We start from the raw sequence: 26312 nt of genomic DNA, 5'->3' as shown, positions 1-26312 counted from the left end.
GCACCACTTTGCTGCCCTACAGCCTGTTGGCATTTGAGGCAAAATCACTTTATGGGACAATCGTCAGCTCTCCTTTTCATTCAAATGAATGAGCTATAGGGCTAATGCTTGCATTAGTCTACATATTCTAAGCATTTCTGTGTTATCCTACACCTAAACCTCGGGATTGTACCATAACTACATCATGCTGTTCGATCACAAATTCCCTGACCCAGATTCCCTGAGCAATTGATCCAAAAAGCTCCAAAATGGTCCAAAATGATGGGAAAAAGCTAACAGGGCAAGTCGCTTTATGTAAAAATTTAAACCAGAAGTTCTTCTTAGGTTGTGTTATATTTGGGTTCGACTCATTATTCAATAACTGGAAATCACAGAAGGGGTGGTAGGAAATGCTTTACCTAGTCTATTTCTCATCCTTAGAAAAGAGTCCTAAAAATTTCATTCTTACAATTTCCTGCTCCCATTTGGAAGCAGTTGGATTGTTCTGATTATATTTTCACTCAATCATATATTACTTTGAGTTTTTCCATTTCAAATAACAGTAAGTCAGCCTATCAAGATTTCCTGGCTCTGAAACCCCACTCGCACCATATGCTGTATTAAGTAGTAGTTGGGGGGAAGAGGAAGAGAATGAAATGGCAAGTCACCTAAATACAATTTATTTATTGCTTCCATTACTCCTAGGGAACAAAGAAATTTAATTAATAACTTTCAAACACATTCCTAGTTGAAATAAAGCACCTTCTTAGGGAGTCTAAGAACAACACAGTCACAACCTAAAGTAAATACAATTCACTTTAGTATGTGGTCTCTCTAGACCAGTCCACTAGGGTTTGTGCTGTCCATGAACATGCCCAGGTTGTGTTCATACAATTCAACAGTTTCAAACTCAATGCAAATGCCTTTTTACAATTATATTACACATTGTGGAAACTTATGTACAGATTCAATGGGTTCTTCTTCTCCACCTCTTTTAAAATTCATACATTTTAAACAAATAAGAGGGTCAGAGGCCGAAGTGTAGAAGAAAAACAGCCTATACAAAAAGCCAAATCTAATTTTTACAGTACATTAACTGAGAATGTTTCATACAGATTTCTTCTAGTGTGTGGATTTTGATGATGCCCATACTGCACAGGAAACTTCCCAGCAGAGGTGACTGACTGGAGAATGCTGAACATCATCAGGGAGAAATTAAGAAGAATCTTGGGAACCAAAAGCAATTTCAGTAATACATGTTCTTATCCCACCAGCCTGTAGGGGGAGAAAGAGAGTCAATAAGAACTATGGAGCCTGTGGGAGATGTAAAAAGGCTCAATAAACCCCAGCAGGGTCTCCCAAATGTGAACCTAAATCCCCTTTCTTTGATGTTACTTACTTCCTGGATAGTGCCTGACCAGGAGTTTTCGGAACTCGTCATATAGCCAGATGACAATGGCATATGGTACTGCCACAAACCAATACTGAACCCTGGAAATAAAATGCAGCCAAATTTCCAAGAGTCAAAGTGTATCAGAAGATTAGAACTAGTTTCTTAGGTAAATGGTGGTGGGGCTATTAACTTTACTGCCTTCTTGGCAAATGCAACAAATTCAGGTGGATAAAAAGCAGGAAAGGCTTTTTCTAAACTGACCAAAAATAGTTCAGGTCTAACCAATTTTTCAGAAGCGGTTTTGGTCTCTAATCTTTACTGCCTCATTTCTGATCCAGACATCTTCATCCTAGCCCAGCCTGGTCCCCTGATTCTCCTCAGAATAGATACCAGTGCTTTCCCTTCCCACACTAGGGCAGATAACTCACCGAAGTGTGGTGAAATTCAGGACTGGAACACTTCCAAATCCACAGGAGAGGATTGCTGCTATGATAATTTGAGATGCAATCCCTACCCAGATGACTTTATTTCTGTGTGATATATAAACATGAACAGATTTTGAATCCACTTGGTTATTCCTCCCCTCTTCATAATTTTCCTGTTATTGTAGGGAATGTCACCACCAAATTCCTAGTTCCTCAGGCTCCCAAATAAGTAAGTCATCCTGGATTCCCTCCCTCTCCCATTCAATCTGCTGCCAAGGCTTGTTGATTTCATCCTTGTGACATCTCTTGTATGTACTTTCTTCTTTACTCTCCTGCTGCCAACACTCTGATATAGATAATTGTTTGCATGTTGTCTCCCCCATTAGATTCTGAGTTCTTTGAGAGTAGAAATGTATTTTTCTTTTTTTGGTAGCCCAATGTTTAGCAGTGACAACAGAGAGTAGGTCACTGAATACATGTTTATTGACTGACTGAAGCTCATCAGGCTGATATGACCCAAAGTCATATCAAACATATCTTTTACAATGGTGTCCTAGCATTAGTCCCTTTTATCAGTCAACAGAATTCCACCCTCTTTGCATGATAAGCCTATGAGGTCTAGTTGATACCTGAAGAGACCTTGCTGGAAAATGGAATTTATCCTTGTTTTTCTGATGATCACATCTGCAATTTGTTGGACCATGACTGCAACAAAGTAAGCAGTGTATCCATTCCATTCCAAGCACTTCCGCTGATATTTTGTCTGCAAATGATCAGGAAGAGGGATAGGTGCGGGAAAAGATGGTTATCCAGTTTTCCAGAAAAGGTAGCAGTTGAGTAGGAAAGAGGGAATGGTGTAACTTATTCTACTTATGCTTATATGTTGTACTTGGCGGTCTAGTTGTTCTTTTGTGTCTGTTGCTAAGCTGACACGTGTCAGTTAGCTCTAGCAAACTATTAATAAAGGCAAGGACAAGCCCTGATAAAGGTCAGACCTTATGTCTTTCCTGTGAGGAATTGCACACCCAAAGTCAGACGCCATTAAAAATCAAAGATTCCTCCCATGCGACTCTCATCTCATTGCTGTGGGTATTTTTTTTATTTTTAGCTAATAAATTGTTTTAACAAAAGACATATACATATACATACATATTCATTTTAACAGTAACAACTAGCACTTACATAGCATTTTATTTTAAATGTTATACCATTTGGTCCTCACAACAATCCTGTCGAGTAGGCACTATTATTATTCCAATTTTATGAATGAGGAAACTAAGCGTTCACAGAAATGAAACGATTTGTCCATGGTAACCTAGCTGGCAAGTGTTTCATATTTTCCTAACTCCTAGCCCCAGAGCTCTAACCACTGGACCACACAAACTCTAAAAATAGTTAATGAAGAAGTAACCAACATTGTTCACTGTATTTAACCTGAGGTCTGGTGCTATTCACTGTAGTCTCCATTTACATAGTTCAGGGCAAATGTGGATATTTTCATTCTGTTATCATCATTTTGTGTTAATTTTATTATTTACTTTGAAGAAAAAAAAATTTCCCCCTGTAAATCACTTTCCAGTAACTGTCCTGTTCCCTTAGACAACTAAATGGAGAAAACAAGTACACTGGCCGTTTGGCATTTTCCAGTTGTTCACCACCTCTCAACTGAGAAGACAGAAACCTATTTCATCATTAGAGACTATGCCTTGGAGGTAGCAATCTTCAAGACTTGCTTCCATGGCTGTATTATTTTCTCCTCCCTGAAAGCTGCCTCTGGCTGTAGAATCATGATCAGATCGACTCTACCATTGCTCCTGGATATGTGTGTCAATTTACTCTTGTCCACAGACGAATGGAAGCAAAATGTACTTCCAGTAATCATCAGTTCCTTAGTGTTCTTTCCCACCTCTAGAATGTAAGATTCTTATGATGAGAAATGCTATCCATCCCCAGAGAAAGAACTGATGGTGTCTAAATACAGAATGAAATATATTTTTTTGAACTTTTTCTTGAGGGTTTTTTTGTTTGTTTTCTTTTATAACATGATTGTTGTAGAAATGTTTTGCATGACTACACATGTATTACCTTTATCAATTTGCTTGCCTTCTGAATGGGAGTGGGGTGGGGAGGGAGGAAGGGAGAGAGTTTAGAACTCAAAGTTTTAAAAATGAATGTTAAAAATTGTTTTTACATGTAACTGGGGAAAAATAAAATACTAAATAAATTTAAACAACAACAAAAAGAATGTAAGTCCCTTGAGGGCAGGGCAAGACTCTAATATGTCCCCAATAAATACTTTTCATTCATCATATTTGCATGCCAAGCATTTGGTGCACTGACTGGTGCATAGTAATCACTGAACAAATGCTTGTTGATGTTTTCATTCATTGGTTGATTCTAATAAATAGTATCAGCAGTCTAGAGCATGGCATTTCAGCATCAATCAGGCCAAATGGTCAGTAAAATAGAAGATAAATGGGGCTAATACTTTGACCTTCCTTACCCATTCTTGTCCATAGCTGTCTTCAAGGTCATTCAGATCATCATTTTCCCATAATGGCCGTAAGAAAAGAAGCAGGTCAGGTTTGAATCCCTGGACTGTATAGACAGTGAAGTAGGCAAAGAAGCCTCCTACAGATTGCAAGATTCCTACAGCATTTAGGAACAGATTTTAGAAATTTAGGAGCAGATGAGTTCAGGATAATCTCTTTCCAATTCTCCCCCACTCATCCAAAAAAAAAAAAAAAGGCAGTTTCTGAATGCTTTAAGAAACAAAGCCTTAGGAAAGACCTTTGATACCAAAGTGAGAAGAGTTCGATTTCAGCATACCAATTTGGAGGTAGGAGTACAAAGCCAGCTGATGATTCACCAGTCTGTCCTTCTTCTTATGACGTGGCTTCCGGCTCATGATATCACTCTCAGCTTTCTCATAGGCTAAGGCAACGGAAGGAATCTAAGGAAGGTAAAGATGATGAAATCCTATCACTAATGATCTGTATCTAGATCACAAGTTACTATTTAATAACAAGAATAGAGATTAAATTAATCTGAAGTCTCTAGAAGTAGCCTAACCAGAACATTTTCAAGCCTTCAAGCAACAAGAGCCATTTGCTATTAGTTTTGCAAAATACAGATATTTAACCTCATCACAATATGTGAACCGCCCAGTATAGAAAAGGAGGAATGCTACCAAAGGTTATTTCACTTCCTTTTTCTCTAAGTTTTGCTTTTTGTTATCCACTTAAACTTTATTCATGCTTTCCAAAGCCACGTGAATAATTTATACTCAACAATGTTCATTACTCTTCAGTTATTCAGCAGTCATGAATTATCTGTTGTGGATTGAGAGAGCCTGGGCTGGTCCAAATACCACCTCTACCTTTTATGAGATCAATGTCTTGACAAATTATATAAATCTCTTAAGAAATGAAACCCAGAAGGGGGAACAATGGCTGGAAAAGTTTATGGCACCTGATGCTACATTTATTTTATTCCTTGGTACCCCAAAAACCTACTTACAACGTCAGTGCCCAAGTCGATGAACAAAATGGCAATGGTACCAATGGGCAGTGGGATCCCAGCAATAATGAAGATCAGGAAAGGGATGAGCTCAGCAATATTTTTGGTCAGGGTGAATGCAATGATTTTCTTCAAATTGTCAAAGATTAGGCGACCTGTGAGGAGAGTTGTCTAGTCAGGGAAATAGCCCTTAACTCACCCTCTGTAAGAGCATTGGGAGGGAACCTTACTTACCTTCCTCTATACCTGTCACTATAGAGGAAAAGTTGTCATCTAGTAAGATCATGTCTGCTGAATTTTTTGCTGCATCAGAGCCTGTACAACCCATAGCAATTCCAATATTGGCCTTCTTCAGGGCTGGGGAATCGTTAACACCATCCCCTGTCACTGCAACAACAGCATCCTAGAAGAACATGGGATTCAAAACTTTAAATCCAGAAACTTCAAGGACTAAGGTAAGTTTGGAGTATTAATAAAATAATAACTTCTGCCTGCTCTGAAAGTTAGGAAGACTCCATATTCTGCCATGTTTCTGCTGTTTTTAGGAAAAAAAAGTGTTATATGAACAAGGGTATTAAGTCCTCAAACAAGACCTTTTTGAACGAATGGAGATGAATGACAGGACAGAGACGGACATCTCCAACTGACTCCAACTGACAAAACATTGACAACAGGATCACATTCTTTCCTCAATTGTCTCCATGGCTAAGTCCAGCTAAATTAATTTACTCAACAGAGAAGTCACAATGAGAGAAGCCACAGATTAGAAATCACATTAAAATGTTAATTAGATGGACCTCTGCTTTCTCATTCAAGCCAAGGCCATAGTATATGAAGGTAAGGATATATATTATTGTGCAGTAAGAAAATAATGAAAGGGACTATTTCAGAGAATCCTGGAAAGATTTTTATGAGCTGATGCAAAGTGAAGAAAGCAGAATCTGAATGATCTATACAATGATAACATTGTAAAGACAAACAACATTGGACAATGTCGTTAACACAATGATCAACCACTATTCCAGCGGATTGATGTTGAAGCATGCTACCCATTTGCTGGCAGAGAGATGATGGAGTCAAGGGCCAGAAGAGACATTTTTTGGACATGGCCAGTGAGGGAATCTGCTTTGTTTGATGAAACATATTTATAAAGATTTTTATCTTTTGTTTTCTTCCTGTTATGGGGGTAAGAAAAGGACTTTTTGTTAGTTGAAAATACTTAAATATAAGCAGAATACAAGCTCCTTAAGGGGTTGTTTTGTCATTGTATTTCTAATGCCTGGCACAGTGCCTAGAATGAAATAAATGCTTCATGTATGCTTGGGGAATTTTAATTTCCTTGAAAGAACTAGCCATTTCTTTTCTTCAGCCTTGTGAAGGATCTATAGCTGTGTTTTGGGAAAGAACTTTCTGTTATCATAAAGCTTCCCCTCAGGCTCAATGGCAGTCTAAAGATATCTCACCTGGGTATCTGTCAGTCAGTCAATCAAGAAACATTTATTAAGAAACTACTATATGCTAGGCACTATCCTAAGCTCTGTATCTGCAATCACTCACCTGTCTCTGACAGCCTTCCACAATTATCAGCTTCTGCTGGGGCGATGTCCTTGCAAAGACAATTTCGGTGTGGCAGGTCAGGAGCTCATCCAGCTGCTCTGGGCTCATCTCCCTCAGCTCCATTCCATTGACCACAGCTGCCTTTGCCTCTCTAGAAGGGCCAAAGAAAAACTCAGTTAAGGAAAAAGGACAGCTCTAATGCTTAGGAACCCTGCCTTGATCAAGGGAGCCCAGTGCATGACAACCCTCTGAAGGGGACTGGCCCCTCACTTCTTCACTAATGCTCCCAACACTGTTGCAAAATAGAGAAGCCTCACTTACTAATAGGCTTTGTCATCCCCATTCAAGATAGGGAAGCAGAGGCTAGCAGGGGAAATATTGGAATGAATACTAGTAAGTCCCCTCCCCTTACAAAGGGGACCCCTAAAGAGCTGGTAGTGAGAAGCAATGGCTGGCTGCTCCATGTGTCTGGAATGCCCTCCCTTAGCATCTTCCTCTGACTGTTGAATTCCTACTTGTCCCTTAAAGCCCAACTCAACGTTTTACCTCTTCAATGAAGCCTTCCCTGCTTCTCTGAGTTGGTAACTATTTTCTTTTTTGGACTATCTAGCACTTTGCTTGCCTCCCCTTATATGTGTATTATTTTGTATTCAATTTGACAAATAAATGTTTATTCAGTGCCTATTGCATATAAGGTTTATGCTTGGCACTGAGGATACAAAGGCAAAATAGACCCTGACTTCAAAGTAGGAATTTATATTTTACTAGGGGAGGCAACAAATCATACCTGAATATATATAGTCATTTCAGAGGTGGGAGAGAACATGACTTGGGAGACCAGAAAAGGATTCCCAGGAGGCACCTGAGCTGAATCTTGAACAAAGTTAGAAATTCTAAGAAGCACAGGTGAGGAGGGAGGACATTTTAGGTATGGGAAGCAACCTATATGAAGGCAGAGAATTGAGCTCAGAAGCAACTGACAGGCTAATCTGACTGGAATGTAGCACGCATGAAGGAAGACAAGTGGGAAACAGATTGAGCAGGACCTTAAATGCATGTATTTTGTCCTAGAGGCCACTGAGGAGTTTTAAGTAGCCACTGACATGGGTCATTCCTGTGTCTTAGGGAGATTAATTTGGCAAATGTGTGGAGAGATTTTTATTTTGCAATCAAAAGGGAGGAGCAGAAGACCAAAACTTTTGTTTGGGGTCTGCACACAACTAACCACTGATTTAACAAATATTTGACAAATATCAGGTAGAGTTTTTGTTATAAAGTACAGCCCAAATTCATGTGAGAATGGATTAAAAGGATCTCATTTAAACTCCCCCTGCTTTAGTTTTCCCAGGTGTTCCCTTTGGGCATCAGACAGGATGGTCATAGTGGCAATGGTTGCTGAGCCTGAGTCAGAGCAACTGGGTATGAGTCATAGTTCTGTTAATTCCTGCCTGTGGGAACTTGGGTTCATTTCTCCTCTTCTGGTCATTAGGTCAGTTTCCTTATCAATGAGATGGGGTGATGGGATTACACAAGGGTTCTTAATCTTTTTTGTCATTGACCTCTTTAGCACACAAATAGGGCATTATGAATTTCTTCTCAGAATTAAATGCATAAAACAAAATACATAGGGTCCCCAAGGAAACCAAGTTTATTGAAATTTAGCTATAAAAATATTTTTAGTGATGGAAGGGAGAGTAGGTTGGGGGAAGGGGTGGTCAGGGTGCACGTTGTCATGGGGTAGGGGGTGGGGAGAGATAGGGAGAAAATTTGGAATTCAAAATCTTGTGAAAGTGAATGTTGAAAACTGAAAATTATAAATAAATTATATTGAAAAAATATTTTTTAAAATTCATGGACCTCAAGTTAAGAAACCCTAAATGAGATCATCTGTCACTAAAGTCTCTTCTAGCCCTAACCTTTTCAATTCTAATGTAGACCTAATATTGGATCAAGGATACCATTTTTTTTTTGGTGGTTTTCCTAAACTCTTTATAGTTAAGGCAATTGTGTATGTGTATATAAATAAATGATCCAACAGCAACAGTCTATGAGGCTGTGGGTCAAAGATTGATGAGCCCCAAACACTGTAGCTTTTTGGAAAAAAAGCCGGCAAGTCCGCCTTCAAAGTCAGGCTACTTCTCTTACCTTTTGTTAACCTGCTCCACAGGAATGTTAAGACGTTTTGCTATGTCTTCCACAGTCTCACTATTAGCTGAAATGATGCCCACACTTCTGGCAATGGCTTTGGCTGTGATGGGATGATCACCTGTCACCATGATAACCTGAATTAGGAAGAAAGAAAAATATAACCAATGAGAAGCAGGCCCAGCAAAAACAGGGATAAGTGAGCATGACTGTTCCTGGCTGGGCCAAAAGCTAGTAGGTATACTAGTAGGCTATAATCAGTGTTGATCAGAGAATTGCCCTTTGGGGGCAAAATTTAGTTGTGATGTGTATCTTTTCTCTCCCTAGGAAAGACCAGTACCCCTACGTTTTCCATAAATCTGCTTGCCTCGTTGTCCCTTGATTCTCTCCCTCCTTCATAGGAGGGAAGCTTTATTCTTTGGTGCAATTTCTTCCTGTCCTTCTGAGAAAAAGGATTTGTGGGAAAGTTTCATATATATTATGTATCTATCACATATAAATTATCTATTATATATACACACATACATATAAAATGTACACAATACACATAATACGTATTATATATTATAGTATATATGTAGAATTACATATTCTAGTTTAAAGGCTCACAAAGAAAAGTGGAATTAGGAAAATGCTAAAAGATATGACTATTTTACATTTATATAGACTGCTTACATACAATGTTATAGGTGAAAAGCCCATTGTTTCTATTAATAAACAACAATAACCATAATTATGATAGGTTACATTTATATAGTACTTCAAGGTTTGCAAAGTACTTTATCTTCTTTCTTAAGATGAGAAAAGAGAATCTCAGGAAGGTTAAGTGAATTGCCCAAAATGATGCCTGTATGTAGCTAGTAAATGGAGGAGCAGGAAACGAAGGGTTCTATGCCATGGTGTGGAAAATAAATATTGATTTAAAAAAAAAGGGGGACTTTTGTCCTTCATTGCTTTTCATGGTTCATGGGGAAAATGTGAGATTAAATAAAAATATGTAAAGACTTTTAAAACCATTCAAGTGCTCTATTCACCCACTTCTTTGGTTGTCTCCACTGCACCAGACAGAGGTGTTAGGCTAAACAGTAAGTATAATGAGAAGAAGCTTCTCTACAGAATTCCAATAAACCAATATTCCAATAACCAATGAAAATCTAACATTGTAAACGTAAAAGGAATAGGGGTTGAGTCTGGACAAGTAATTTCATTGATGGCAAAATGCCCTCTACCATTGCAGATTGGCACCGTTTCAGCAACTTAGTCTCAGAGAATTTCATAGAGCACTAGGAGATTATCAGTGCACTCTCCGGGGTCACTTAGCCAGCATGTGTCAGGGGAAGACTTTGGTCTGTCATGTCTGAGGGACTGGAACCTGGGCTTCCTGGCTTTGAGACCAGCTCTCTATCCATTCTGTCATGATGCCCCTCAAATATAAAAAGGAAAAGGAAAATACATGGGATTGGTAGAGAGGACCTTACTGTAAAATGAAACTTCCTCAAAGGATCTTTCTCACCTGCAAAGGACTCCAAGATGTAGGAAAAAAGAACTCTACCTTGATGCCAGCACTACGGCATTTGATGACTGCATCAGGGACAGTGGATCGAGGGGGATCAATCAGTGATATCAGCCCCACGAAGCAGAGGTCAGAGGTGGGAAAGTTCATGGTCTCTACATCAAAGGAATAGGTGTCTGGAAACTCATCTTCTGGCAGGTAGAGATGGCAGAAACCTGGAATAGACACACGATGAAGCACATTAAAGCATCTTTTAAAAAGTTCTTTTTCTTGAATGGAAACTTAAGAGTTCCTTCCCTGCAGCTTCTAGAGAAAAGGTGCAATAGATATTTGTGGGAAAGTAATCTTAGGGACAGGATAGAGTCCTCTGCTTTTGACAAGGATTAGTTGTCTAGCTATAGGATATTGTAAAAACCATTCTGGAATCAAATTTAAAATTAGGTCAAAGAAGCCAAGATATTTAAGCTGAAAAAGACCTTACATGCCAACTAGTCCAACCTCCTCAGTTTTACTCATAAGGAAACTGACTTGAAAGTTCAGGTAGGAAAGCTCCTAAAAGCCATCCTAGTTGGGTCAAATAGATCTATGTTTAAAAATCTCCCCATTTTCCAGGAGCTACAGTTCTTTAAAACTTTTCTATCATTTCTTCCTTCCCTAGGCTCATCACTGGGAAATCTCATTATGCTGCAGACTGAATCTGCCTGGTACATCTCAGTACCCTCAGCTTTTCTCATTGGATGGCAGGGACATAGGTTCCAAGATAATAAAATTCTGTCAGGCAAAAAAATGGGAAGTTCTTTTCTGGGAATCCCCTATGCTAATAAATAGTGTCAAAATGTAAAAAAAAAAAGAGTTTTAAAAAGCATAGACCATTCATTCAAGGATCCATGAGTTCATTGATGGTTTCTGCACTAGAGAATGGGGGACCATTAATAAAATCATGGGGTCTTGGGGCATTTTTATGAGTATGTTTAAGCATTAAGTATACTTTTCCTTCCCCCACAAATTCCAATGTCCTTTAGAAACACATACTCCATTGATTCATTTCCTTTCCTTGGTATCACCTTCTACCAAACTTGTTACCCATTTTCTCACATCCTTTAGGTAGTAGTGGCCAACTCACCCAGCACTCTCTCTCCTAAGCCTCCCAGCTCCATGTAAGCAGTTTGGAAGGCCTCTGCAGTGCGCTTATCCAGAGGTTGCTCCTGGCCATTGATCATGATGGTGCTGCATTTCTCCAGGATCCTCTCAGGGGCTCCTTTCATCACCAAGAGGAAGCGTTTGTCATTGGGATCGTCTGTCTCATGGATGGAGAGCTGGGAGGAAGGAATTAAGGGAATGTGTTAAATGGGGCATATCACTGTTACTGTCACTTCTAAGAAGCCTGGAAAGCTCCTCCACAACTAGCTACATGCCAAGAGAAGGGAAATCATCTCTGACTCTTTGTACACTTGACCTCCTTGCATCAGAAACAGGAGGCATATTGATGTCCTTTGTGTGGCTTGAAGCCTCCTCTATTGATGGAATCAAGCAGCTAGAACTGAAAGGGACCTTAGAGACCATATGGTCCAGGCTCCTCATTTTATAGATGAAAGACCTGAAGCCCAACAAGCTTACATGACTTGCCTCACTTGGGCCACACAGGGAGTAAATGGCAGAGGTAAGCTTTGAATCCAATTCTTCTCCCTTCATACTCAACATTCCTTCTATTGTGATTTGATATTCAAACCCATGGTGATCTCCAAGATCCCCTAGGTATCTTCCCCCTAGAAAAGGAGACTCAGACTTGGCCCCAACCTAAAGCTGCAGCCTGGGCTTTCATATGAGAAATCAACAGACTCAAACTGAAGCAATGCCTCTCTCTAGAGAGGAAGAAAGGCCCTTTTAGGTGGTGGCACAAATTGCATTGAATGTCATACCCAGGGCAGGAGTATCTACTGTAGGTTTTCTAGCAGCAGGAATCATCTACTTCTGTGATCCTTTCCCTTATTCCAGGTTTTGGTCTATTATTACAGTTCATGTCTAGAGGGAGACTAGGCAGTAGGCCCAAAATCTTAACATTAGGACTGGACAGGGTTTCTTAGTGGTATAGAAAACTAAGACCAGCAAATTTTCTTTCTGCTCCTTCCAGTCTGTGAAATGACCTGCACACTGATATATTTACATTGGTCTTATTATATTCTATGAAGACCTCTTAAACATTAACCAAATTACAAGGTCCTGTCAAGAGAGGTGACATTTAAGAAAAAAAAAAAGGAATCCCAGGGCCCTAGAGACTTAAATTCTATTAGTTTTCAGCATAGTTACATTCACTTGAGGCTCTTTCTTTCTTGCCCCCAATATCAATAAAAACAATCTTACACATAGGTACTCTCTGGGGTAGGGAGCTAGGAGAATGGTACCACCATGATAACCATCAAAACCTCATTTAATAAGGTATATTTTAGGAGATTGGAGGAAAAAGTATATGTCTGTGTGAGGGGAGGACTATTGTTGTTCAGTCATTTCAGTGGACTCTTCATGACCCCATTTGGGGTTTTCTTGGCAAAGATATTAGAGTGATTTGGCATTTCCTTCTTTTTACAGAATGAGGAACTGAGGCAAACAGGACTAAGTGACTTGCCCAGGATTACACAGCTAGTGTCTGAGGCCAGATTTGAACTCAGGAAGATGAGTCTTCCTGACTCCAGGACAGGTATTCTATGTACTGCATAGGGGTAGGCTGGGTGTGGGTGTGGGTAAAGGAATTTTTACTTTAAGGTCAATTCCACTTTGTTTCCGATTGAGCAGAAAGTTGTTGGTGGAATTTCTAACACTAAAAAACTGCCAGTGGAATTTCTAACACTAACTAGGCTTTTGTCTCACATTACCAGGTCCCTCCAACACTTTGGGCTCTGAAGACAAAAGAACCCACAGATCACCAGCTCATAGAATAACCGCATAGAATGGAATAAAATCTAGACAGTTCCTGTTTTTCCCATATATTGTCAATAAGAGCAACAAAAACCTAGACCCCCAAATCCCTCAGCATCAGAAACTAAGACAGTGGCCAGGGATGGATTATTTCAGGGAGACCCACATCCTAATTTCTCTAGACTCACCCTCCTTTACCTACTGTGCTTCTGGGAAAACCACAGCCCAAAGTAGCCCAGGCTCTAGACCTGTGGAGACATTTCATAATTGCAGGTAATAATATCACTGGGCTAAGAAATAAGATCTCTGGTCATGAGGAAAAACCTACCTGAAATTTGTTGATAGAATTAAAAGGGATTTCAGCCACTTTTCTGTTTCTTTTTCTTCTTTCCATCACATCACCAATAATGACTTCTGAGAACTTTAAGAGGGCAGTTTCTGAGGCATCTCCCATCACTATTTTCTAGAGATTAAAAAGAAAAATACAAAAAAACAAGGGGAAATCAGATTAAATTATAACTACTCTGGCTCTTTCGTGGTGTTCTGAGGCCACAGGTACCTCATCCCTGGTCTAAACATTAGATAAGTGTGTAGAAAGATCACTAAGTGCAAAAGCAGTTAAGGGCAGGGACAGTTTTCTTTCATGCCTAGGCCTAAGAACATCAAAAAGGATAAATGGAGAAAGAGAAAAAAGGCAAAAACATAAATACATCATCAATCAAAAACAAGTATGGCATATTGTCAATTGAGACAGTGGTTAAACAAGCCTGATTAAACCTGGAAAATAGGAGAGAAACCAGTTTGGATAGGGTAGGGTGTTATAGAGGGACTTGAAAACTAAGCTGAATTTAGAAAATGGAATAGACTAACAAAAGAGCAGGATGAAAATAAATTGTTTAATGAGACTTAGTCTGTCAGTAGCATGTAGGAAGGATTAGAACAGTAAGAAACTAAGGTCCTGCAGCAGCCTAGCCAGGTGAATGCTACGGCAGTCAAGGTAAAAGGTTAAGAGAGCAGAACCCAAGAAGTTAGAGGTTTGTGACATTTCAAAGGGGGAAAGAGAATTTATAGTCACCTTGTGGATACAGTAAATGAAAGACTCAAAGGCAACCCAAGTTTTGGGTTTGGGTGAGGGGAAGAACATGGCAATGATAGGGAAGTTGAAAGAGGATACTGACTTGGAGTGTTTGGGAAGAACAAGATGGTATAGCGACAATAATACCAGCTAGCATTTCTATAGTGCTTTAAGTTTGGTCGTGTAAATATTGAAAGAATATTAGGCTGTACATTGGAAAACCTGAGTTTTTTCTCATCTTTTGCCAGTGACTGGATCTGTGTCTATGGGCAAGTTTTAACCTCTCTGAATGTGTTTTCCTCTTTCATAATAAAAGTGGATTGAACTAAGTGATCTCTAAGGTTCTTAAAACTCAGAAAAAAAGAAAAAAAACTAAGCTTTGTTTTAGTTATGTTGTTTTCAGTGTAGTCAGCCAGTGAGTCAATCAGGTGGCAATGTCTATTAACCATTTATTTGGATGACAGGGATGGGACTGGAGCTTAGGTGAGATTGGATATCAGGATTTGGAGGGCATCAGCATAGAGCTGAGAGCTGTAGCTAAAGGAACGGATGAATAATCTGAAGGAGAAAAAAACACAAAGCCCCAGGTCTTTGGAAAAATACCCATAGTTAGGGGCAGAAAAGGTATGTACAATAGAAGAAAAGAAAGCAGAGTGGGAGAACAGGAGAAACCAAAGCAGTTTCAATGCAGCAATTCTGGTGAGAAGTGAAGAGGCAATCTAGCGCATCTCTGTTGACAGCTCCAATGACTACACCTGTGTGAGAAGAATTCTTTAAGTGATCTGATTAAGCAATACCTCTATCTATAAATGTATTATAAGACAATTGTAAGACTGAGAATCTTAGAAAGTTACCTAGGGCTTTCCGTTGATTTTAGGGTCTCATATTTCTGAATGATATAAGAGAGAAACATGTTCCTTATTACACCTACTTGGATACACAAAAGGCAAGTAAGGAAAATATAACATATAAAAGCATATATGTCCATGACTCTATCCTTCTGCTCAAGAAGCTTCATTAGATCTGTTGCATTCTAGAATTAAATGCAAACTCTCCTATTTGGCATTTGAAGCCCTTCATAATCTACCTATCCTTTCTGCTAGTTACACGTTACTACCCTTAGCAGTCACAGTAGCCAAATTGGAGTGCTTCCTGGACCCCTTAAGCAGCACTCTATCTCCCATGTTCTCGCCTTTGCACAGGCCCATCTGTCTCCCATGATGACACTCACTTTCTCCTCAACTCTGCCTTGCAATTCTCAGCCCAAGTCTGCCTCATGACAAGAGACCTTCCCTGACTTGCTAGTGTTTCTCAATCACTTTTTGTATTTACCTCTGAACATGTAGTTTCTCCAAGTAGAATGTGAGCTCCTAAAGGGCAGGGACTATATATGTCTGGTTGCACTAGTGTCTAGGGCGTAGTAAGTGCTTAATAAATGCTGAATTCAATGGTTTAGATGAGTTGGGCCTTGGAGGACCCAATAGGACTAATTTATATAGTTTCAGCACTAGAGAACATGCTACCTGAAGTCAGTATTTGAGACCTCTTCCACTTGTTCCCGTGACTCTACAAAGCAAAGCAGAATGAAGCCGAGATACTTTGTTACTTGGCTACATCACACATTGGCAATTCAAACTTGTTCTTATGTATACTAACTTTTCTCTTCTCATTTAGTGGCAACATAGCAGAAGGGGATGGAAGACAGCAAGATCACCTAGAGATTGACTTTGATGTCACACCCAGATGAGCAGCCCTACCTTCATGATGGGGACACTTTCCTGTCCTGGTATAAACTCAGCTAGGTTGCACAGTGTTACAATCTTGGATAAGGAGGCCCAGGTTGCAGAACTTTGGTCAAAGACATGGCCTGGAAAGCAAGAGAAAGAATGATGTAGCACATAGAAAACTGCTGTGAGAGAGGAGAGTGTTTGTCTATCTACAGGGTCCAAACAGATCTCAGAAACAGCCTGCTCACCCTATCAGGGTTAGCATTAACTTCTCTCGCTCAGTCCCAAAGCCTTGAGATTGCTTCCAAAGCCTCACCTTTCTGATCTTCACTTGTATCAGCCTCATAGACTTGGTTGTCAAACCACAGATGGGCCACAGTCATTCTGTTTTGCGTTAAGGTCCCAGTCTTGTCAGAGCAGATGATGGAGGTGGAACCCAGAGTTTCCACTGCTTCCAGGTTCTTCACAAGACAGTTCTTCTTGGCCATCCGTTTTGCTGTCAGGGACAGACTCACCTAGGCATGAAAGAAGGGAAGAAATATCAACCCCAGTGAGTCAAAATGATAGAAGACTTTTGCTTAACCATTTCAGTACAGACCAAAATTTGCCCTATCTTTTATGAATAACCATGCTCAATTATTTGTGGCTAGATGAATATGGGGGTAACTAACAGTCATGGTGTTTTTATAGAAATATTTTAGGTTTTTATTGGTTAAATGATGTCAAGAAGCTTTTATTTTTAAAGAAACAAAACCCTAACTGTGGTTATTTCCTTTTTTGAATAAAGTGATCCACAATGACTTGGGGTGCAAAGGAAAAGTCAACAAGTCTGTGCCATATAGATGAAAACCACCATTTGACCTTGGGTAAACTTGAGTATCTATGACTCTCTCCAGAAAGATTGTAAGGCTGCTGTGCTCAAGTAGACATCCTAAAGTACTCATCTCATACTCTGGGTCTTAGAGGAGCTACTGTGTACCTTCTTAAATACCCTCTAGGATTCAATATCTCCTATACCTCAGTTTACAGGTCAGGGTCAGATAAGAGATCATAGAGACTGCTTTATCAATTGAAGTTCATTCTTTGGCTCTCTCACTTTGCTTCCAGGCAAAACTAGAGCAGACAGATGTCTGCATAAGCTTACTTACAGATCTCCTGAAAAGGAAGTTTTGTATCTTATGATCTTGGATTTTAATTTTGAAACTATCCTAAGTGATCCTATTTCTTCCTCCAACACCCAACCTATTTAAGACATCCAGGTATCGCCTCCCAGTGAGGAAAGTATTCTACTCTAAAACACTGAAATAACTTGTAATATACCAGCTCATGTGGGAGCTTCAATATTCTATGTTATGAATATGAGGATCCAGTCAGAGAGCATGAATCACATCATGGACTTACAGTGACAGCAGCCACCAGACCCTCTGGTACATTGGCCAAAATGATGCCAATGAGGAAGATGACAGCATCTAGGACTCGGTATTTCATGCATATTGCAATGATGAAGAACACGATACCAATAGAAACAGCTACCCCTGCTACAATGTGGACAAAGTGCTCAATTTCAATGGCAATTGGTGTCTTCTCATGGCCAACAGATGAAGCCAGTGAGGCAATTCTTCCAATGATGGTACGGTCACCTGTGTTGATGACCATGCCAGTTGCAGTTCCTGGAAGGAAAGTACATGGATGATATTCCAGGAGGTCTTGCCTATAAGGGGTAGACTTCTTGGGTGTCGTTCTTCATCTACTGGCCTGACATGACCAGATAGGCATTGCCCTGATCTGAAGAACTGCATATTAGATCAAGTGTTGACATATTGGGTACAGTTGCATCTTTTTTGTTTTCCTTAGGAAAGAAATCTTGTATGAAGTAGTGAGAAGAAGACTGAGAGGTAGAGATTGAGTAGAAGAACCCTTAATTTTTATGAAATGTTTGCCCCATATTTTCCACCAGACCTACCTTCCAGGCAGGTTGTAGAGTAAAAGCCAATGTTCTTTGTTTCCAATGGATTCTCATGGGTAAAATCACAAGAACGAGACTGAGGCTCTGATTCCCCACTAAGAGATGAATTATCTACCTGTGAGTAAATTCAATTCAACTTAACAAGCATTTATTAGCGACCTACTGATGTAGATATATATAGTATGTATGTATATATATACACACACTAAATAATACAAAGTAATTTCATGAAAACAAGATTTTTAAAATTTATTTTATTTTTTATTTTATTCTTTTATGAAAACAAGATTTGAGAAAGATCTAGAATTAGGCACTTTGGCGGTCTTGCCCATTTGGTTGAATCAAGGACTATTGGGTGGGACTGTAGATTACAGAAACTGGAACCAATCATCCTTAGAGAGAACTACATTGATGTTTACCTTACATCCCTGTGAGGCCAGGATCCTGATATCGGCAGGAATCTGGTCTCCACCCTTAATCTCTACAATATCTCCTACAACCAGCTGCTCTGCAGGGATCTCAGTCTTTTCTCCATCTCTGATGACCAAAGCTTTCTGGGAAATGAAAATGAAAAAGAAACTTCAGACCCTGACATGGCATCTTCTTCATCTACCCTTGGTGTGGATGCTCAATATCAGAGGATATTGCAGCTTTAGCCATAGCAAGACTAATAAGTAGCGTTTAGATGATGCTCTAAGACCTGCAAAAAGCTTTACCTTGTTATCTCATTTAACCCTCACAACAACCCGAAGAGGTAGCTGCTATTATTGTTCTCCTTTTCTGGACGAGGAAACTGAGTCCTAGAGAGGTTCAGTGACTTGCCCAGGGTCACAAGCTAGTATTTCAGACTGGATTTGAACTCAGGTTTTCTTGGCTCCAAGTTTAAAACTCTATGTCACCTGGCAGTAAATAGAGCAGTAAGTGTTTCTTTTAGGCCTTGAAGACCTCTAAATGCCACAGGACATAGCAAGACCAGAAAGCATTGATAAAGATTTGGGGCGGATTGTAGATGAGAGAGAGAGAGAGAGACAGACAGACAGACAGACAGTGAGACAGAGAGACAGAAAGAGAGCAACAGCTGCCTGCAGGAATTGATGCTAACTGTAGAGGATAGGAAGATTATTAAGTTGGACAGTGAAAACAGTTAAAATCCAGGATCTTAGATTTATAACGATAAGGAATTTTACAGTTCTTCAGTTAAGGTACAACAAATTTAATACCTTCATATTACAAAGCTGAGAACACAGATGCCCAGAGAAAGTTCGGTGACTGCCCTAAGATCGTGTATCATGAGGTAGCCAAGTCTTCCTGATTCCAATTCCAGTGCTATACCCTTGGTGCCCACTTCTTTATGTGATATAAGTCATAATTGTACCAGTGATGAGCTAGATTTTTCCCTTCTTTATGCAAAGATGGAATCCAACTCCCCTTAGCCTTCACCAATTAAAGTCAGCATTTCCTTTGGCCACTATGGAGGAAAATGATCAGTTTCAAACATAATACAGAAAACCTGCCATAGGAAGATCATTCTGTGCAATGGAAAGGGCATTAGGTTAAGCCATTCTGCCAGCCTTCTAGTGGCAACATCAATGCAGGCAGGCAAAGAACTGGGGAGAGGAAAGGGGCAGAATGAGTACAGACTCATCCCCCAAGGTCATTCTCTGTCCTAGTAAAAACTCATTGTTATTGTTCGAACTTCTTAGGTGGCACTTTGAGTGAAAGAACAAACCAGGCAGAATTATATGAAGATTTAGAAGTAGCAATAAGTGGTGTGTGCCATGACACAGGTCAAGGGAATTTTGAGCTACTTACCCGAGGAATCATTTTAGTGATGCTGGCAATGATGTTGGTGCTTTTTGCCTCCTGGTAATAAGCAAACATCCCAGTGAAGATGACCACCACGATGAGTACAACACCTAAATAGAACTTCAAGAACAGGAAATGGTACCTATGTCAGAGAAGCTCTCCTCAAAAAGAACCAGGTGCCTCAGAGGGTGAGAACCTCAATGTGCAAGCAAGTTAGATGCCCAAGTATTTGTTATACAGGTCAGTGGGGAATCATTTCATACATTTTTAGCTGCCAGGTCCTATGAATCTCCTAAAGGCTTCCCTAAATGTTTCACTTATTAAATTAAGAATTGAGGAAGTTGGTCTTGAGAGGATGAAGTTAGAGCCCAAGGATGCTGCATATTGATACAGGACCTTTGTTCCTTGGGAACCCAAGAGGCTTTCCTGTTTCACCTCTGTGGCATAGAAACAGCAGCCCTAAGTACATCTCCACCTACAACTCTTATAGATGTAGAAACTGCAGTCTGGAGGAGTCTAGCAACATGACCCCACTCAAGAGTGATTCCATGACAGAAATCAGGATTGGATTCCCTGTTTTCCTGACCATCAGACCAGGACTCTGTCTATGAGAACCCTTAGCCTCTGGTATCCCTTCTCTGACAGAGAAGCCAATGACAAAAATCATGGCAGGAAGCTTTTTAGGTACTTACATTGTCCATGGAGGCAGACTTGTCCTTTGAAAACTCAATCAGATATGCAATGAAACACAGGACAGCTCCTGCCCACAAAAGTATGGAGAATCCACCCACCATTTGTTTGAGGAATCTGATGATTCCTGGAGTTTCTTTGGGGGGAGTAAGGGCATTGGGGCCATCCTGAGCCAAGATCTCTGAAGCTCTTGTGCTAGTGAGACCCTGCAAAGACAAAGCCAGGGAAAGTGTTAAAGAATGACTGGACACTCTTAGTCTAGTGGCTGTAGGACTTTAGGGAGTAAGGTTTTTTGTTTTGCTTTGTTTTGTTTCATTTTTGGTGGGGGGTTGGAGGGATCCCTGTATTTGGAGTGAAAATCCTGGCTTTGGGGGCAGCTAGGTGGCACAGTGAGTAGAGCACCAGCCCTGGAGTCAGGAGGACCTGAGTTCAAATCTGGCCTTGGACACCTGACACACTTACACACTAGTTGTGTAACCTTGGGCAAGTCACTTAACCCCAACTGCCCTGCTTTCCCCCCTCCAAAAACAAAACAAAGAAAAGTACAAAAAAAAGAGGAAAATCCTGGCTTTTGAAGCTCCTAGATGTCATATAGCTTTTACTTTTAATTTCTGTTTTTTTTCCAAGGGAAAGCCCAATTTAGATTTCCCAAAGATCTATCCTGTATGCCTATATAAAGAGAAGGAAATATCTTTTCTTGGGGGGAGAGTGAGGATTTACAGAGAAGAGATCAAAACAAGATAGTAGTAGCCCTGGAGTCAGAAAACCTGGATTCAGATCTTGCCTCTGAAACCATCTTGTGACCTTATTGATGGTACTACCTCTTCTAATCAAGGAGGGAGAACATACATCCTTCTTTCCTCCCACAAACCCCCAGAAACACAAGGACAAGAATAACCCTTGTTTAAGCAACCGAGATAAAGTTTAGTCCTTAGAGACATTACATCCTTCCCATCATTCGGGGTTCCCTTCCAAATTTACTGATGACTAAATCCGTGTCCCAGTCAAGGGACATCAGGGAGAACCAGGTAACCTTTCTTATCAAGGAGCTAAACAAACTCACCTGTGACACTAGCTTTACTCTAAGTTGCTGTAGTGAATTACTGACACTAAAGGTGTTTCCCACCTTTCCTCACCCCCTAACAGACAATGGATCAAATCCCTGATGTTGGTCCTTCATCCTCTCAGTGACTTACTTTGACGACATTTGTTCCATACTTTTCTTCTAATTCCTTAGTGCTGAGTTTGTGGTCACCCTAAAATTCAAGAGGGAAAGAAAAGAGAACTGTATGAATAAGAGGTTGCTTAAATTAAGTGAATATATTTCTCATGAGCCATTGGTACAATGAGGCAAAACTAGATTCACGCCATAGAATCCCAGAACAGGAAGGGGCCTTGGAAGTCAGTATTACCTGGATTCAAGTCTAGCTTCAGACACCTAATGGCTGTGCAATTTGATCTTGGGCTGAGTCAGTTAACATCTCATTGCCCCAGGCAGCTTAAAATTTAAGGTTCAAAGATTAGAAATATTTGCACACTGGAATTCTCCACTCAAGATTTAAGTACACCCTTCCTCATCTTACCCTCAGGAATTCTTCTCATTTAAAATAAGGTAAATAGAAACAGAGAAGTTGTGTATTAGTGGATTGCCCAATTGGAGCAAAACCCTGGGTCAATGACCTTGCTGATAAGCATAACTCAGTCTCTGAGTTCTATGTTATAGTGTCTTCTTGGGGACTACAGACACCTTCTAGTAAAGATGGCCTCCAGGCAAAGATTGTATCAGCCTAATTTTAACATGGAACAAATTTAATAATAAACAACATTAACAATAGCTACCATTTAAACAGCCTGTGGTATGTGCTTATTATGTTATATTGAATATAATAATTGTGTTAAATACTATACAATTATCTCATTTGATCCTCACAACAACCCTGGAAGTTGGGGCTATTATTCTCATTTTGCTAATGAGGAAATTGAGGCAAATACAGGTTCAGAGACTTGCTTGCCAGAGTCACAGAGCTAGTGAATTTCTATGGCCACATTTGAACTCAAGTCTTCCTCACTCCAGGCCCAGCACTATATCCCACTGTCTCATTCAGCTAATTGAGTGCATTTCTTAAAAAAATAAATTAATTTTTAAAGTTACCTAGGTGCATTTTTTGTAGGAGTTGGGGGAAGGCCATGGGGATTAAGTGACTTGCCCAGGGTTACACAGCCAGTGTCTTGATGCCACATGTGAACTCAGGTCTTCCTGCCTTTAGGGCTGTTACTCTATCTACTGAGTCACCTGAGGTGTATTTTTAAAAAAAAAAAACCTCAGCCAGTGGATTTTTCTTTTGCAAGAAGTTTTAAAAGGGGCAGATCAAAGCAGGTCTTGGGTCCTATGGACAACACAGCATACTTAATTAGGAAAGCACTGGATTTTATTTAGAATCTGGATAGGTATTTGCATCCTGATTCTACTAATTAATACTAGTGTGACAATCTCTGTTCCTCAGTTTCCTCATCTGCAAAATGCACTAGATTGTTAAAATTTCAACTCTATTTCAACTCTAAGCCATCTGTTTCCTTGGCAGAGCAAAAGTGCGCTGAAAAAAAGTAGGAGAAACCTAGCCGAGGTGCCTCCAGTCAACTTAGGACAACTGACCAGATCAAGGTCTTTCTTGAGTTCTTTCTGCTGGTCCTTCTTGTGGTTTCTGAAGCATTGCTTCCACTTGCCTTTGCCATTATGCTTGTCTAATGTTTCAATGTCTTTTGTTCCATTGAACTCAACAGAGTAAATTTCTGATTTCTCCTGAAAAGGGAAGAAAGATCAAATGAGTTGAAAATTGGTCTTTTGTGGAGTCTGAGGTCAAGCTGACAGTTCTGCAGAAATCTCTTCTGACTTCCCTCTCTCTCATTTATACAACCTTAAAGACAGGGAAAGATAAGTGGAACAGGGATGATATCTGGAGTATGGATGGAAAAATAACCTTCCCCTTCCCTTAACCCAAAGACCACTTTTCTTTTGTTCCCTTTCCTTAGGGAAAGAGCTTAGGATTTCTTTGCTACTTCTTAAGAAAAGCACTGGACAAACACACAGAGAGGCAGACTAAGCAAAACTTCTTTTAAATGGATGATTCGGTTCCCAAAAGTTTTGGCAGGGCGATTCAGAGTAGCCAGAAGGAACAGACATTCCAATGAACCACTAAGGGAACAAGCATCTTTTGAGCACTTACTATGTGTCATGCACTCTGCAAAAGCACTTTACAGTTATTTCTCTCATTTCTCTTATTTGATCTCATTTGATCAAGAAACCTCAGATCCTTCAGTTACTTTCCTTTGGCTGTAAAACAATTCCAGTCCAGAAGCCAAGACTTCACTTTGCCCTCCACTCCCAAACCCAAGGAGTAAATTCCCTTTCTGGAGAAAAGGGACCTAGGTCTGAATGACATCAGCTGAAGGAGCTAAAACAGAAGGCAGCTCCCCAAGACCATGATTTCATCCTTCTTCAGTTCTTCCCCACTGTCAAGTTCCAAGATAAATTCTGTCCCTCCCTCCTTCCCACAACAGATCTGGGCTCAGATATTCACACTCAGCTGGAATTTTTATAAATTTTTTGTAGACAGTTGAATTGGTAAAATTGATATCAGGATAGACCTCTTCACCTATTAAGAAATTAATAAAACCTAGGGACAGAGGGATTCTAATGAACAGATTTCAAACTCATATTCCTTGCTTTCTCTACTCTGTAGAATCCCTCCAAACCCCATTTTCCCCCTTCTTTTTCCAGTCCCTGGGACCTGTCAAGCCCTTCCAAGCAAAAGCAAGCAGTGCCCTTAAGATAGTGTAGGCCGCATTAGTCCCTCTCACCTCTCCCAACGCAAAACTGTGTGAGGGGTAGGGGTAGGGGTTGGAGGATGGGTAGATCACAGCACACACCTTGCCCATTAGCGCAAAGGCTGTGGAGGGTCTGAGGTGAAGTGGAGTCCTGGGCTGAGAGAGCAGTGGAGAATTCAAGAAATTGAGCCCCAAGCCAAAGAACTCAGGAGTCTGGAGATCAGGTCACAGGAACTCACAGGTTCTGGCAGGGCAGTTAGCAGGTTCTAGTGTTCAGCTCTGGGTTTCTCCATCTGTAGACATTCTGACAGGTTCAGTGTACTGCTACCTGTAGGGAAGCAAGCCCAGTTCTCCTCCTTTTAAATCAACACCTGGACCCTCCCACTTTTACCTCTAAGGGCAGGTCCAAATTCGTCTCTGCCTTCTTTAGGGAGGTGGGGGAATAATACCACAAGTAGGTGGATCCTGTGGGCTAGGGAGGCCGGAATCTGGAACCTAGACTCTAGGGCTTCTAGAGCCTGAGGTGAGGGAAGTCAGTGAAGTCAATGAACAAGTATTTATTAAGCCCTTACTATATACTAAGCTTCTAGGTGGTACAATGCATAAAGCACCAGGCCTAGAGTGAAGAGGACTCAAGTTCATAACCCTGCCTCATACATCTACTAGCTGTGTGACCCTGGGCAAGTCATTTAACCCTGTTTGCCTCACTTTCCTCACCTGTAGAATGAGCTGCAGAAGGAAATAGCAAACCACTCTAGTATTTTTGTCAAGAAAACCCCAAATGGGGTCACAGAGAGTAGGACACAACTGAAACAAATGAACAATAATAAATATACCGGGCACTCGGCTATGTGTGCAAAACAGAGAAAGGCAAAACAGGGACCTTGTCTTCCAAGAGCTCAAATTCTCATGCGAGAGACAATGTGCAAACAACTAAGGATATACAAAATATATAAGGGTAAATAGGAGGGAATCTCAAGAGGGAAGGCAATAGTAGTGAAGGGGTGGGGGAGATACTGTTCCATTTTTCTTTTAGCTTTGTATCTCCCAGCACTAGAATAGTGTACATAGTAGGAGGTCCTGAAATAAACACATTCCAAAGCAGAGATGATGGCAGAACCTTAGGAACAATGGTTGGTAAACTTAGGACTCACCTTCTAGTCTAACTCCCTCATTTTACAAATGAGGAAACTGAGACCAGAGAGTTTAAATGACTCTACCTAAGCCAATACTGGCACTAAATAGAGGTGTTGCCAGCATTTGTATCCAGTCCTTCTGCCTCCAAATCCAGTCATCTTTTCTCTGTACTGCACACTGCTGAATGGGGAACTAAGGAGATTTGACCCAAACTGTCAGAAAATTCCTCTAATCCTGCCTCAAATTTCTCCCCATTCTTGTTAATCTTCACAAATTAATCTTCCTAAAGCACAGATGTGAGTGACCATGCTACCACCTCCACCTCCCACTCAGAGTGAACTCTAGCGGCTCCCTTTCACTTCTAGGATCAAATATAAAATATGCTGTTCGGTGTTCAAAGCCCTCCTTGATGTGATCCATTCCTGCCTTTCGTTTTCTTACGTTCTACTCCCCCTTTCCCAGCCTTAATTCTGCAATCTAAGGAAACTGTTCCCTTGCTATTCCTTGCAGAAGACTCTTCTCATCTCTAGCCATTTTCACTGGCTAGTCTCTAAGCCTGTTCTTTCCTGTGCTTCTTTCAAATCCCAGCTAAAATCCCAGTTTTTAAAGGAATCTTTTCCTAAATCCTTCTAAATATCTGAG

General features: G+C 40.4%; 1 protein-coding gene across 1 annotated transcript; it reads right to left on the bottom strand.

Annotated features, from left to right (window-relative positions):
• Positions 1-1212: 1212 nt before the first annotated feature.
• LOC118837895 (potassium-transporting ATPase alpha chain 2-like) lies at positions 1213-24644 on the bottom strand. Its single transcript, XM_036745034.1, has 23 exons — positions 24636-24644; positions 23362-23508; positions 21905-21964; positions 20711-20914; positions 20025-20138; positions 18632-18766; positions 18210-18327; positions 17648-17916; positions 16563-16761; positions 16277-16386; positions 13773-13907; positions 11655-11847; positions 10571-10746; positions 9019-9155; positions 6874-7024; positions 5551-5719; positions 5317-5471; positions 4627-4750; positions 4301-4446; positions 2427-2560; positions 1801-1902; positions 1379-1470; positions 1213-1254 (listed from the first exon to the last, which is right to left on the bottom strand). Exons 1-23 carry the CDS (start codon positions 24642-24644, stop codon positions 1226-1228), a joined length of 3108 nt encoding a protein of 1035 aa, XP_036600929.1. The 3' UTR covers positions 1213-1225.
• Between the last annotated feature and the right edge of the window lie 1668 nt (positions 24645-26312).

This window comes from Trichosurus vulpecula, chromosome 2 (genome assembly GCF_011100635.1).
Source record: "Trichosurus vulpecula isolate mTriVul1 chromosome 2, mTriVul1.pri, whole genome shotgun sequence".
Lineage (NCBI taxonomy): Eukaryota > Metazoa > Chordata > Mammalia > Diprotodontia > Phalangeridae > Trichosurus > Trichosurus vulpecula.
The sequence above is the reverse complement of the archived record's forward strand: the minus strand, read 5'-3'. Positions and strand labels throughout refer to the sequence as shown.

What these genes read in the sequence shown, in the direction of transcription:
- LOC118837895 (XM_036745034.1), bottom strand. An exon ending in GTGGAGCAGGTTAACAAAAG is followed by an intron (nt 7,025 to 9,018) that starts GTAAGAGAAGTA and finishes TGGCCCTTCTAG; the next exon opens with AGAGGCAAAGGCAGCTGTGG. An exon ending in TGGAAGGCTGTCAGAGACAG is followed by an intron (nt 5,720 to 6,873) that starts GTGAGTGATTGC and finishes ATGTTCTTCTAG; the next exon opens with GATGCTGTTGTTGCAGTGAC.